The 15,541-nt window shown below is 43.5% G+C and overlaps 1 protein-coding gene and 1 long non-coding RNA gene across 3 annotated transcripts in view; both read right to left on the bottom strand.

Moving 5' to 3' along the window:
• The window catches only part of USP13 (ubiquitin specific peptidase 13), a 56,006-nt gene extending 43,095 nt beyond the window's left edge, over positions 1-12,911 (bottom strand). Inside the window, exons 1-2 of one of the 2 annotated variants that reach the window (XM_075031445.1) lie at positions 12,646-12,911; positions 1,186-1,311 (exon numbers count right to left, since the gene is read on the bottom strand). In XM_075031445.1, the coding sequence (XP_074887546.1) occupies positions 1,186-1,311; positions 12,646-12,798 (279 nt within the window). In that variant the 5' untranslated portion in view covers positions 12,799-12,911. The remainder of the gene's footprint in view (positions 1-1,185; positions 1,312-12,645) is intronic. The other variant, XM_075031446.1, reaches the window with a different exon arrangement.
• On the bottom strand, positions 3,686-7,229 carry LOC142032616 (uncharacterized). Its single transcript, XR_012650924.1, has 3 exons — positions 6,303-7,229; positions 4,662-4,759; positions 3,686-3,848 (listed from the first exon to the last, which is right to left on the bottom strand). It is a non-coding gene; the product is annotated as an uncharacterized LOC142032616 (long non-coding RNA).
• Positions 12,912-15,541: the final 2,630 nt, after the last annotated feature.

Genomic DNA, 15,541 nt, shown 5'->3' with positions numbered 1-15,541 from the left:
AAAGTTACATACAAGGGAAGCCGACAGGATTTCTGCCCACCTGTCTCTAGTCCTAGATATCATCTTTCAGGAGTGTTAAATTCACTCAGATGAACTGTTGCTAAAACTAGACTAGGCTCTCCAAAGACTCCATTAACAGTGTGAAAGAAGATGTTGCTATCACCCTTACAAGGAAAGACAACTCTAAAGTATAACAAACATCATTAACAATCTCAACCTGGAAGGCATGCAATTTACCTCACTATAATTCTGATAAAATATGAATAGTCATCTACTGCAAATAAATAAATGATCAGGGCATTTTACATAACTCAGGGCCTTCATCACCCAGGGGAAACATTGCTGTAGAACAAGAAACGTGAAGTATTCTATCCCACTCCAAGCAGCTATTTTAGGCCCTCTAATTTGCCAAGAGACAGAGCTTACGGGAGAGTAAGCTATAAGCAAACCCAGTGCCTTCCATATAGCTCAGGTCAGAAGTCATTAACAGCCTTTTAAAGATGCCAGACAAACCACACACAAACACATGTTATGAAGCACAGGTTATAAGTTATTGTCGATATGCAGTGATATTGTGGAAGAACAGCGAACATGAAGTTTGTATGTATACATCCATGTGTGTGGGGGGTGTAAGACTGAATGAGGGCAGTGTGTGGCTCTAGAATCTAGCATTAATTTAAGCTAAGCTTTAGATCCCAGGCTGGGTCAGGATTAAGGCTCATGATTTAATTGTACAGAAATCTTAGGATGAAAAGAAGTCCTGTCACCCTGAGATGAAACCTCATATTAAAAAAAATCTCAGAAGCTTCCAGCCAAATCTGAGACAAAACCAGTAATTCTATACTTCAAAGGCAGGTTTTGGAAAAGTATTTAGTTACCTACAGTATGCATGTGATATGCAGACAATATATATGTGATACACTGAACTGTGGAGTAAAAAAGATCAGTGGAAGTCAGGCAACAAGCTGCCTTTAAGATCTGACTCTTTAGGGCTTTTGATTCATCTCAGAACTGAAGCTATAGGATTGGTTGGGATCCAAGCACCTGAATTTGATATCCAGCCCCAAATCTGAACATGTTCATTTCTGTCACTCGAGATTTGGTCTACGTCTGAAATGCATTAACTAAATGAGTACGAGACCCAGGAACTGCCAGGGTAGGTAGTTAGGAAGCCACAAGTCTCACCTCTATCACATGTCGTTTCAGATGCAAATACACACACTGTCCTGTTTTCCGGTAATGCCTTTCAATGTGTTCCCTTCCAAATCCCAGAAACGTGTTCATGCACACATAGAGACCTCCTTCTGATTCCTAAAAGGAATGACACAAATAGTTACAGCACAGAAAGAACTGCACAGGACAGAAAGGACTCAGCAAGCAGAAAAAACAAAGAATTGCAGATCTTTTCTGTTATCAGGCAAGCACTTAAAACATGGCTTTCATAGCACATTATGGTGTTTACATTATCAGTCCTCTAAGGAACTTCCACATCTATCACAGCCTACAGAAACTCATTGAAATGGGTTACTTTACAACTACAGATTAGTAAGCGTCCAAATTGGAGGTCTAGAAGTTAGTCTTGAAAAATTCTGCTTGAGTGCCCAATCCACAGAGATTTCTAAGTGCAGAAATTTGTAAGGCATAGAAATAATGAAGCACAGACATTTGTTTGAAATAGCAGAACTTTTTTTGGCCATTTGATTGCAAGAACAACATTCCAAATCAGAAGCACAGCAGAGCTGATGGTCCAGGGATTCAGCCACAACTTCTATTATTGATCACAATCTTGTCTGACAAAAACAGATCTCAAGTGATCTTATAGCTCTTAGAACTGGCTAACAAGAAAACTGGCAAGTGTTTTGTGAGCATTCTTCGGTATCTATCAGGGATTCTCTCTATTCATGCAATTAGAGTGGTTGGAGACAAGGGCACTACAAAGGAAATATAAAGATATATATTCCCGGTACTGATCACAAATGCTGACATTTCACTAACATAACCTGGCAGGAGTCCTATCACTTTCTGCTCTCCCAAAAGCTGGGTGTTGATGCTGGCTGTTATCAGGGTCTTTTTCCATTTTAACATCACTCCCAGATCTCTCCTACACCATTCAGACTGCCAGGAGGACTTTCAGTCATCTGGTTCATCGGTGTTGGATCAATTTTTTAAGCCGTCTCTAGCATGTATTGTTTTTAATAGGTGGTGCATAACAAAGATTGAGCCTTTCAGAAGTACTGTGACCTTCCTTCTACTGTGAATATGTTTGTGCTATTGGATAGTACAGAACATCTCGTGTTAAACTCCCCAAAGAACAACACGAACTAAACTCATCCATAGGCACCTTAGATGGAAATTAGGAAAAAAACAAAAAAAAATTTAAAAATCATTACCTCCAGAAACAAGTCACATTAGGCGCATACATGCGCATAATCATGTATTGAGAATTGTTACAGCAACAATTGCTTTGACAGGATACCACCTGATAGTGCCACACCTGAAACATATTCAGTACAGTAAACCAAGAAGTTCTCTCCTGCCTGGCATACCTCTCTTGAAGGCTCTGCCAGGCAGGAACCTCTGCTCTACCTCTGAGCCCAGCCAGGCCCCTCTCTCAGAGCGAGCACAAAGCTCGCCATCCTGCCGTGCCAGCCATGGCACAAGTTAGGCTCTCTCTGGTCCTGTGGACTGGGACAAGTAGCAGAGGGCAAGTCTGACAGAGATCATAGCTGATCTCCAATACTTTCCTAACCAGCATCAGGTTAATACACCTTGTTGTCTTCCAGAAAAGGGAGCTGAAGGGCTAATAGTGTTGAGCAGTTGTTGCTCATCTGATACCTGGCACAGACTGGCTAGGGCCTGACAAGCCTCTCCCCTCCCACCACTGCCCCAAAACCAGGCTTGAATGTGCTACTCTGAACCCAGTTAATTCTCCCCAACCTGTTTCAAAGACTGACACTGAGTATTTCTGTAGGGCTTGAAGGAATCTAAACTTCCAGCTTACCTACAACCTTCTTCCATACCTATCTGCTACTCTTTCAAACATGCTCATTTGTATCAAAACAACTAAAGCCAGTACTGAAGAACTGCCTCGGCCACCAATAAATACTGGTACTTCCACAGTGGCCAGCAGGGCCATGGAGACGAGGAACAGAACATGAAGAGAGACCAGAGAACAATGTTTTACCCAAAGCCTTTAGAAAACATCTGCCTCTTCTACTTTTCTTCATGTGAACCAACGCATACAAGCTTCATCTTTTCAGATTAGCTGAAAGATGAACGTGTAATGAACTATACAGCTGTTCCTTTACCTACCTCTAATGGACAAAAAATTGCATTGAGCATTCCAGGATTCAAATATGCAATCTGAAGCAAGGGTTTAGACTATCTGCCATTCACACTTAACATTTACCGTGAAGTAATTCTTTCAGCACCTAGCTATCACAATGATTATCTCTGCAGAGTAAATAGTAAACTATTTAGCCATCTCATTTCTGATCCACATAACACCTATCCGAGATTCTAGTTAAAAAAACACACATCTCATTTACATTTGAAATATTCACAGCCTTGAGAACAGGGCTGATATCTACAATTGTGCTCAAAAGTAATAAAATGGTTAAAAGAAAACTCCAAATCTGGTATTCGAAATAGTCACAAAAAACCGATTGTATTTAAAATGTGTTACCTTTATTTTAATTTTCACTACTCTTTTACAGATTTATGTACTTTAAGGCCCATTATACCTTTGCTGTCTGCTCTTATATCCTGTATTCCAAATCCTTTTGCATTATCTTCTCTGAGGTGGTCACGGATGTGTCTGCTACAAGAGAATCCTATAGGTACCCAGCCTAAATAAAAATATAGAGTGTTGTCACTCTCAGGTCTCAGGAACTTTGTTTAGAATTTTATTTTCTTGGAGATCATTCTCGCTTTTTCTGGAGGGAATCCAAGAGACCACTGAACCACTTCTGATAAGCAGTCTATGACAACAATCTAACACTTTCAGTATATGAGCTAAATGTAGAATCTGAGTAAGTTGGTTGTGGTTACTAACAAAACTGTTATTTCTCCTCGAGAACGCAGACAGACTAGTCTCTCACGCAACTTGGAAAGAAGCGGACAGACTGTTCAAAAGCCTAAAAGGTCACAGCAAGACAGGGGAACATGTGAAAAAGCCACCTTTGCAGAAGGCTGCATAAAGGATTAGGCCCTTGTTTGGTGCTCAGAGAACACTTGACTGATTTAAGACAGGCTTTGTGCTGGTGTATTTAACCGTTCTGAGCACACAACCAGTTCTGGAAGGAACAATATTTTACATAGGCTGTGGCATGTAAATCTTTGTGATCAACATTTGTTTTAGATATGTGTGAAAGTTTATGCTGGAGGAAGGCAACATAGCTAGTGTACTGAAGACACTATCTTACACCAGAAAAATATAGCTTGTCCTGAGACACAAAACCAGGAATTTTAGCTAGGTTCCCCCCCACCCCTTGCCTCAGCATGTACTGAGCATGTAGTGTGAAATTTAGGATAAAGTGATGTATAAACATTGCCTTCCATTATTACTCCAGTCTAAAGACATTGTTGGGGCAGAAGCTTGTACTTGCTCAGGCCTTGATCACTACCCAGAAGGCCACTTGAGAGTAGACTGGTCTTCTTACCCTCTAAGCAGAAGGAAAAGTGGTTACTCTTCACTGTATTTCTTCCTGTTCTTTGCTGCTAAGATGGTCACAGTATGCCAGGTGCTTTATTAATAGGACTGAGACACAGAGTCCACACCAGAGAGAAAAGTATTAAAAAAAGAAAAAAGCTCTTCTTACTTATTTAGATAATAATTCATGTTTTGCAAAGATAAGATGAGGAATGAAAGGGACAGGGAATCCACAGTGAAAGAGCTAAAATGCAAGAGAGTCACTCCCTCTCAGGCCTGAAAAACAGGGCAAGAAAGCTGGTGGATGAGAGGTCTGGCAAACACAAATGCCAGCCCACAAGGAAACAGAGAGAGATCACCACTTTACTTCACACACGCTCATGGCACCAGACACTAATAGCTTTTAAACGCTACTAACCTGATGAGGATTTGAACTAATGACCTGCATCCCATTACCAAACCCCCGAACCGTTTAGACCCCTTAGGGAAATCTAGGGTTTAGCAATTTCAACTCCTGAGGTGGCTCAGACAAAAATGAATTTATAAAAACACAATTGCTGTGGTGATCTGCTAACACAGCAAACAGTTACAGACTTGGGCACAATGCCTACTATACAAGTGTTTGCTTTAGACCCACTAGAACAATGGTGAAACTTGCTAATATAGGTATCAGAGAAGAGAGTAAAATGGCACCTCAAGTCTTCACAAGTCTCCATACCCAAATATAAAGAATGAAAAGGTTGTTCATCCTATCACATATAAAGTAAAAAGTACCAGCTATGACAGAGGGGCACTGGCTCCTCTGTGCATTCTGCCACGGTTGCCATGAGAGTGTTTCCCTACAAAAACCACAACCATACAGAACTGTTACAGGCTCTATTCAGAATGTCTGTTCATCAGGAATCACCATAATTAATCTGGTTGTGGTCACAAGACTCTTGTTGTATAACTACAATCCAATCTTTAATATATTGGAAAAGTTACAGGACCATCCCTAACATACACATACTGCATTGAATCCCACAATAGTGTAACTAAATGACACATATTTTCTTTCAGGACAGGCTTAAAAAGAATAACAGATGTCTCAACCTTAATATTCACCTCAACAATATATAATAATTTACAATGAGGAAGAAGAAGGCCTGTCTCTCTGTCATGCACCAGTACTACCTAAATTGAAACAAGGGAAAAAAAAAAAACAACCCCAAAGCAAAGCACAGCCAACCAGCTGAACACAATAGCACATAGAGATGGCTCCAGCAAAACAAAAAATTAACTTTCAAGTTTCCACTGCAATAAATACGGTAACTTCCTTGGGAGGAAGAGAAGCGGAGCTGGGAATCAACCCAAAAAATGTGTGCCAAAGGCCAGGAATATATCTAGTCACATTCAAAAGGAACATGAGGTATGAACACTGGCATAAGTCTGCCTTCTAGACAACTGTCCTCTGTCACCCAAAGGTGACAGGAAAGCAATGGTGACAAAAAGAAAGCATAAAAGGAATAATAAGAAGTAAAATTGGGCTTCTGCTAAAGAGGAGGAGAAGGAGAAGCAACAGAATCGGAAAAAGCAACGGAATGACACAGATTTACATTGCATTGATCACAAGTACACACAAGTACACAAGCATTGATCTGAAAATACATACAAGCAGCGAAGGAGCCACGTACTGCTGGAACTGGTGAAAGACAACAGAGATTGGAAAAGATCTGGGTTGGGCAGAGAAAGAAAGGACAAATGATCTGGCAGTAGGAAATAAAGTACAGGGCTTCTAATAACTGGACTGTTAGCTTCAAATGCAAAAGTAACACTTCCCCACCCCCCCTTAAAAAAAAAAAAGAGAGAGAGAGAACTATCAAAGTTTCTATTTTATCAAACTTTGTGACAGCAGCATGCAAAATACTGAACAGCTTGAAGAAAGTACACATCACTGAAATCAAAAAGGTATCAGGACTCTGGAGTTCTGATGTTATCTGGACAACCAGATAAAGTTCTAACAGCAAACACATTACAGTTTTGAAAGGTTTAAAATCCTCCATGTTCTAGGCTAAATGCAAACTACTAGGGATGGCACTGGATATTTCCCTATGAGCAGATTATTTCACAATTGCTTAACAAAGATCTCCGGTATCTCTGTTGTAGCTTCTAGATGGGCACATGGACAAGGCCAATCCAGTACAGCATTTACAACATTTCCTGGGAAGAAAAAAGCCATGTGGGCCAGTCAGTCACTAAAATGAAACCAAACCACCATTCCAAGAGGTGGATTGACTGCTCGCTCACTTGCATAAGTCATAGGCAGACACCAGAGCAGGGCACACATAATTCCAGAGCAGTATCTTGTACAAGTCACATTCACAGACAAGATCAAGGCTTCAAGATAAGTGAGCAGATAAAATGGCAAAACTAATGTTAGGTCATGAGTACTTTAACCTGCAACCAGGAATACAGAACTTCCATCCATCCATCAACACTCTTTGGGGTCAGATTATCCAGGTGCAGATTGCATGGGCCACTGATAGACACGTCTCAGATCCATCACGGCTTACTTCCTAGCACAAGCCTGGTACCACACCTCAAGCAGTACCACCTATAGTGCTTCCTTGGCAGCTTAGATTTAGAGAGCGCCTGATGATTTTTGCACTGTGCAGAGCCCTAGCCATACAATTCTGTTGGTCACAAAGACAGTGCTGTGCTTCCAGAACAGAAAATGTGGGGAGAAGAGTTGAGAGGAAACCTAATGATTCCACAGCAATTCACCAGAGCTCCAGGGTTGTCCATTTGCCTGCATCTCTGTATTTAGCACTCCAGGTACCTTACAATCAAAGTCTCTCTGCTACCCAAAATACTCCAGCTCATCATCACTCTGGATAACAGGATAACTTAAGTTTGGTCAGTCACGGATATAGAGGGAAAGGCTAGTAAGGTCCAAATTTAGATCAAACCCATAAAAATGCACAACGCACATACACACTGGTTGTTCTCCAAACCTGCATTGTTATTTCTCATTTGTGAGCCACTGCAGGCACAACCCTTACTGATTTTACCATCCTCCAACTTTGAAAGACCATTTAGTTAACCTTAGAGCCCTGGTGCACTCCCAGCCAGCAAACACTCGCCCATGGGACAGCTTTGGTATCTCCCTGTGATGCAATAGTACAACACTGCTCTGATTTTTCAGGTGATCACCCACCACCAAGTGATGCACTGCCTCAATAACTTGGAGGTCATTTTGCAGCTAGGCCAAAATCCTTTGTCTGGAGTATTCAATTTGTCTTGGTGTATTCAGTCCTCTTTGTTTCCTCACTGCTGCTCCCATCCCATCAATAGAAACAAGATACCAGCCTACCCCTCCCAGACAGCGGCCCCAATGAGTTTCTAATTTTCTTCAATGAGTATCGACCAAAGGAACAGCCAGACAGGAGGTGCTTATTTCTAGAAAGTTTTATGCAGCATGGTCACTGATATCCATTACACACTCCAGACTCTCAAGGATTTCAGTCTCAGCTGTACTCTCTAATAACCAGCAGAGCACCAGCACAACTTAGCCTTTGGGAATTGTCCTAACATAACCATTGCAGAGTCCCCAAGCCACAAAAACGAAGTCAGCAAGATTCACAAAGGAAGCTGTTGTCAGCAGCAAGGTTTTCCAGTAGAGTGAAGCCAAGCTTTAAGCTGCTCAAACAAACACAGTCCTGCAATCTACAGAACCAGACTGCTTGGTCCTGCCGCTGTGTCGGACTCACAACCTGCACTGTGGTTGTAACCAATGCTGTTCATGGGGAAGGCTTCAGAGCACACCCATCTACAACGTGCATAGCCTGCATGTAAGCCTTTCTTATAGTCCAGTTTGTATCCCTTTTTCTAGCAGCTGCCTCTCCCTTGGATGCATCTTTGCGTCTTTGAGCAAAGATCCATTGAAAGGTTGGAATTTCCAGCTGAGTACTATACTTCTATAAAAATAATAATAAGACAAAGATTATATAAAGCAATCTTTTTGCCTCCTGCATTCTACTGAACACAAAGTCAGGCTCATCTGCCAAAAAAGGGAGAGGTCACAGTGGACAAAATAGGAGAGAAGGAACCTACATCACAGTGGCACAGATACAGAAAAACAGTCACCAAGAGGGAAGACTGCACATCCTATCTGAAAAATGAGAAGTACAGGGCTTCACCAGTCAAACTGTCAGGAAGCGGTAGGCTACTATAGCTGCTGGGCCGGACACCAGAGGGAGCAATACTAAACACTAGGCCATGCTTGTGTTTTGTAGGGAGTCTTCCTTCCCTCCTAAATTCCTGTATAAAGAATCAATGGCTACCTGGAGGAGGAGCCCTCATCAGGGAAACAGTTTTTCTAGAAGCCACCAAAAACCCCAGAAAAGTCATTAAAAATTAAGTCATAAAAATGCATATTTTCTAATCTTATGAGACAAGCAACTAAAAAGTATCACTAGGGCTCTTAAGCGCACAAAAATTTGCCTCCTGTTTCTGCCAACTTTCCTGGAAACCAACCCTAGCATGTTCTGTTCAAAACAAGCCAAATCTAAGGACATGAATTTCTCATCTGTTTAGTGGTCTTTCTAACAATACTACCTTTCTGACAAGATCATCATGCTATGGGTTGATCCACATGGAAGAAACACACTGAATACCCACTTGTACGTCTCCTACTGACACTTCTGAATTTTCTCTACTAATGATTCTCTTTGTAGCACAAAGGTGCCATTGTTCTCAGATCTTCACACAAGGAAGTAAGATTTAAAACTCATGGAAAGGGAACATCAGCTAATTTTGAGAACAGTGAAGCTGCCTGTATCCACTGGAACACGGATCTTCAAGTGACACTACACTGCTCAAATCCGGACAAGAGGACACAACTGACAGAGTGACAAACATGTCTGCAAAAGCCAGGTCTCATAGTCATGCTAAGCTTTGCACAATTGAAAGCAAAAGATGGAGCCACTCACACCCAGTACCTCGTTCTCTTTGGCACCTGCTGACACGAACAGCTCTGGTTTTGACCATCTCACCCTCCTTGGTCCTTTTCAAAACTGCTGCAGAATCTTTCTCTATAATAATACTACTTTGTACCCTAATACTCACAGGTCTGATGGTTTTCAGTGTATTTTAAAGATCCCAACACTTTCTTACAGGAAAAGTAATAATATACAATTAGCAGAGCCAAAGAAACTTGAGTATAGAGCTGCTGTGTGACCGGGTATGTCACTTTAAAAGATACAGACAAACACTCAGGAACTTCACTTCTCTGTGAGGAAATTCACTTTGAAGAAGAAAAAAAAGGAAAGGCAAAGTTTGAGAGACAATCTTACAGTGTTACTGAAAGAAACTACTGAAATAAAATCAGGTATTGAAAAGTGACAGGACAAAAAAATCTTGCATTGAGTTGACTACAGAGACATGCTGAAAAACTGCAACAAGGAGCATATTTAAAATGGCAAAATGAGATGATGTGAAGAAATACTGAGAAATAAACTTACAAGAGAAGACACCTCCCCCATCAGAAATGTAATCTGGAATTTCACCATGGATAATAAAGCCAGGAGCATGTTTTTTAACATTGCTCATTTGATTTAATATGACAAACAAACAAATAGTGTATCTTCTTTCAAAAAGAGGCAGACACCTCAATAGGAAGAGGCTTGCTTAGGTTATACCTAGCTAACCTAAGAAACTAAGTCACTAAACAAACCCAATACAAAGCATACAGAGATAAACATCTCCCTTTAGCCAAGGCAACAACCTGTCTGTATCCTTTCACTTTCCTTCTGAATGAATGGCTGTAAAAACACAGCTTTGCTATTTTCAATTTGTGAATGATAGTGTTTTACACAAGAAAGCACACATTTGCCCTTTAGAGTTGTCATCCTAGAAACGGTATCCAAGTATCTGTTAGATTATATGGGAATAAAAAGTAAAATCTGAGACAAGACTTTTGCTCAGCTAAGCTGAGGAGTAGTATGGGCTGAAAAGCCATGGAAAACAATAGAAAGCGAGACTGGTTTCATTTTTACTGGTACTACACAGGTTCAGCTAAGCTTATTGCCCAATGAATGCCTATAACACAATTTAAACAAAAAGCTTTAACAACGGAGGGCAACATTTTCCAGAATCTGATATCTCTTCCCAATAAAGCCAAAAGGATGAAACGTTTTTGAAAAAATAAAACAAAAAGAAAAACCCCAAACACCACACATGGTGATTCCAACTCGTTTTGCTACTTTTATACATAGTTACTGTTAATTTAACTTTTGCTCAAATGTTTTACGTTTTGTTCAAATATATTGGTTTTTAGTAAACACAGCTTTTGAGCTTTTGCTGGTTTTACTCGCGGCTTGTTGGGGGTGGTGGTGATTGGTTGTTTTTTAATCTGTAGCAGTATTTAATATCCCTTTCTACTTGTTAACAGAAACTTTTTATAAACCATAATGTTGAAGAAGCCTGAAAATGTTACTAAAAACATCAACTATGTATTGAAGGAAAGATTGTGGTACATTCATTTTGCCCCCCAAAACCTTGTTAAGTATATATGCAATTAGCGCCTCTGCAGTAGAGTCTGATTTGGCAGTTTTAATCAGACCGCCTCCCAGCACAGTCAGGGCTGCTGGGTGACACTTGAGATCTGAAGAGTACGGGTAAAAATAACCTCTGTTCAACAAGATATGGTGAACAACAGACAGCTGAGTCACCTTTAAAACCAATTTTGATTTTCTGTTTTAGAAAGAATTATCAAAGAGAGGGGGATAAAGGAGTAAAAAATCTCTTTCATTGAATATCCTGTAATGTAAACCCTGAGCTTCCTTTTGATTGTAGCCATCGACTTTAACATCAATATATAGTGCTCAGTCACCTCTGGGAAACATGAGGTTCACGTAGAGAAGCAACTTCTAATAAAATTTCAGCTCCATTTAAGAAGTGTAATTTCTAAACACCTGTTTCTTCAACCATTACTATTTATGAAGACTTCCAGTGTTATCAGCAAAGTTAAAAATGAGTTAGGCCCCAAATCTGCCACTGAACACATGCAATCTGTGGAGCTTGTAGATGTTTTGCAAGACAGTTGTAACACCATAGAAAGTTTACTGTACATCAAATGTCCATTTAACAGCAAACTAAACAAGCTAGTGGGGAAATACTGCAAGTTTGTTGAAGTCCAGTGACATAACTGAAACCCTGGGAGAGAAAGTGTTCCAGAAGGACTTTCACACTGATTTTCAGGTTAAGTCTTTACTTTGGAAGCTTTCTCTGAAGATTTTAAAAAAGAGAATGAGCACCGAGACAGCAGGAAAGCAAAACGATTGGCATCTGCTAGCCAAAATATGCAAACGAGAAGGCCAGCTACCGCTCCTTTTTACTACCTCAGTGTGAAAGTAAAAAACAAGGGTTCCCGGGGGGAGCGGGCAGACCTCGGACGGCCAGAGCCCATTGCCCAGGAGGCAGGAAAGTTTCCCCAAACCCGCACCCCCCCCCCCCCCCCCCCCCGTGTCTAAGCAACCCCTTCAGACCGCCTTAAGGAGAAAAATAATAAACGAACGAACCAACACCGCTACCGCGAAGGAGGCGGCAGCGATTTGCCGCGAGGAGCCCCGACCGCAACGGACCGCGCACCGGCCGCGCAGTGCGGGGGCACGGGGCAGGGCAGGATGGGCCCCCACCCCGCCGCGACCCCCACGCGTGGCGGGGGAGGCACTGCAACCCGGGCGGGGAGGGCGAGGGGAAACCTGGCTGCGGAGAAAGCTACGGCAGGTGGAGGCAGGCGGGCTAGCAAAGGAAGGGATGGATCGGGGCGGGGGGGGGGGGGGAGGGGGAGATTTTGAAGCCTGAGGGGGAGGCGGCGGCCCGGGGAGAGGGCGAGGGGCTGCCCTCGGAGCGGGGGGTGCAGCGGGGAAGGGGCCGCAGGAGGGGCGGGTTTGCCGCAGCCCGCGGCGGGGAGGGGGAGCGGAGGCAGCCGGGGGCGGCTTCGCTGCACTCACAGGCGAGTCGTAGGAGAAGGCACACTCCGTCTTGTAGACCCGGTCCCCTGACTTGGGCACCCGGATCGTGGGCATGTAGGGGACGAGCAGCTCGCCCAGGTCCCCGGCGGCCATCTGCGCATCGCCGCCGCTGAAGAACGCGGCCCGCTGCATGCTCACTCGCTCCCTCCCTCCGGCCGGCCGGCCGACGGCGAGCGGGCGATGCGAGGGCAACGGAGGCGGAGGGCAGCCGGGCCCGGGGCAGGGCGCGGCGGCAGGAGCCTGGGCCCGAGGGAGGGGAGGGGGGAGGGCAGATGCTATTTTTAATCCAATGGCAGCGGGAGCGGCACCAGCTGCGGCGGCGGCGGCACTCGGGGGTCCCGGCGAGGGCGGGCGGGGGCGGGCCGCGCCGCGCCCGGCGACCCCCCGCGGCCTCCCGTCCCTCGGCGGCGGGCGCCGAGAGGTGCCTGCGGGGGCGGCCGTGGGGGCCGCTCTCCTGAGGTGATTCCCGCCCCGCGCGCGTGCCGCGGGCGGCCGTTAGGCGGCAGCCGGCGTCGCGCGGCCGCCCCGCTTCCCCGCCGAAGGGCCCCCGCCGGCAGCCGAAGGGGTGTGAGGGGTGTGAGGGAACCCCGGGCGGCCCGCTCCCTCCGCCGCGGGGGTGCTTGCAGGCGGGGCGGGAGAAGGACCAGGCACGTTTGTTCACGCGTTTTGCCAGAAAGGCTTCATTTCCACGGGGAGGGGGAGTGTGGTGTGTGTGTGACCTCGTCTCCTGGTCGCCCTGCGTGGCTCGGAGCAGGTTTCCCTGTGATCAGTGATGCTCTGCTACAGGCTCTTTCATTTCGTTTTTAAGCAATTAAATACCATAGGTAAAAATATATTAATTCTCAGCTGCAAGGACTGAGTAACTTCGCGTGCCTAAAACAAGCCCTTTGACTGCGAAGTCCCTAACCTCTAATTAACGGCAGTCCAAGTGACCGTTGGGTACAGGTGTCTCTCGGCATGTAGGAGCGAGTCTGTCACGGTCCAAGTCTGTCACGGTCCCGCTGTGGACACTCCGCACGATGTTGTATTTCGGCGCAGCCGGGTCGGCCTCTACCTTAGCGGTTTGTAATCTGGCAGGGCAAGCAGAATCGGTTGGTACGGAGGAAGGAGCTGTTGGGATAGAGAGCGGGAATGCCCAGCCCCAGATGCCCTAGGAAGCCTGCGGCAGCGGCGATAGCCAAACGCAGATTTCATGTTTTGAGGGACAGTACCTTTAGCGTAAAATGACCTCTTTTTGGTGTTTGCTGTGTTTCTCTTTGCTTTTCACTTCGAAAGAATACTGTTAGGGGAAGGAGGAATAGAGTGAAGTAACTTTGTAGGAAAAAAATACCAAAATAATTTTTTTTTTCCAAGCAATATCTAACAGCTATTGCATATGCCTGACAGCAGCAGGATCAAAGAAATGACTAATACATTTAAAACAAAGATGTATAATGTAGATGAATAGCCTTCCAACCATAGTCCACGTTATATCCAAGGATTCATCAATCACTTCCAAGCAGGTGATGCCACCTTTGCTAGAACCACCTTTTACCTCAGAAATTAAAGTTTCAAAAGATGCTTCTAGTAAAATCTCAATTAACAACAGAATTGAAAAATAAGTTTGTATCCAGCCATGGAGAAACAGGCTGTGAGACTAAGCAGACCAGTGCAGTCTGTTCTCAGCAATTTTTCTAGCAAAAAATCAAGTGTTGGGAACAACGTGAAATACCAAGGGCAGAATATGATGTTAATGGAATGGCCTTAGACTTACTCAGGAACAGACATTACATCAAAGACTCGCAAGCGTCGTTGAATGTGGGATAAAAAACACAAATTAATACAGGGTCACCAGACATTTATTCTACCTGAGAAGACTTTGTACTTTTTTAATGGCTTCTCTTACAATTAACTCAGCGTTTATAAATGAGAGCCATAGTAAGACATACAAGCCCTCTAACCTGAAAGATTGACTCAAAAAGGACAGGTCAAAGCACTGATAGAAAATCAATCAGTCTTTCTAATGTTTGGCAGTGCTAGGAAACAGCAAACAAGGCAGTCTTTGCTTAAAATAGTCTGTGCAGTGTTGCTTAAGGTAAAGAAACGCATGTGTTTTAACAGTTTGAAACCACAAGATGTTCAGGGGTTACTAAAGCACTTGGGCTTATTTCCTTAAAAAAAGTGGGAATTTTGAGTATGGACACATAGTTTAGGGTCACGAATGGTAAGAGACACTTCCCATCAGTCTCTTGAGGCACTTAAAACCAGAGCTCTGGAGTACTGTGGCCAGTAGAACCCGAGGAAACACATCCCTCTAGTGGCAAAAGTCTGCCAGATAAAGACAGTACCCTTTACATTCCCTACATAGTTGTCAAAAGTGGTGTAGAAAAACAGCTGTACAGTTCTGAAAATGCATAGCAGGTATGTGTGTGGATGTCCTCAGGTGCAACTTGCCTTATTCGTCTTGCGTATTGGTTAATAACGGTTGCATGGCACATTTCCACTTGAGTTTTTAAACTCTGCTGGTTTACTTTTTAAATTCCAATTCACCCTAGAAAAGAAGCATTTCCCTTTTCATCTCCAAAATCACTTATGTGGCCTCTCTATGCTAAATGCATTAGGAGTATAAAGTTCCAAGTTTTCATCTTCAGATTTTGCTGTCAAGACTTATATTTTTATGTACTAGAAGTTGTGTAATCACACAGCAGAAGATGGTATCTGCTCACCTAGCAGTGATAAGATGACCCATAAAACCCATTAACTAATGTCAGCCTATACCATTCTCCCTGTATTAATCTTTCTCTTCAGACATCTAGCAATCCTTTCACAACCTTCAATAAGCAGTTTCCTATTTTTCCCTTATTCATCTTACTAAGCCTGTTACAGGAAGCAGAAA

This window comes from Buteo buteo, chromosome 7, assembly GCF_964188355.1.
Source record: "Buteo buteo chromosome 7, bButBut1.hap1.1, whole genome shotgun sequence".
Taxonomy (NCBI): Eukaryota; Metazoa; Chordata; class Aves; order Accipitriformes; family Accipitridae; genus Buteo; species Buteo buteo.
Note: the sequence above shows the minus strand (reverse complement) of the source record. Positions and strands in the feature narration are given on the sequence as shown.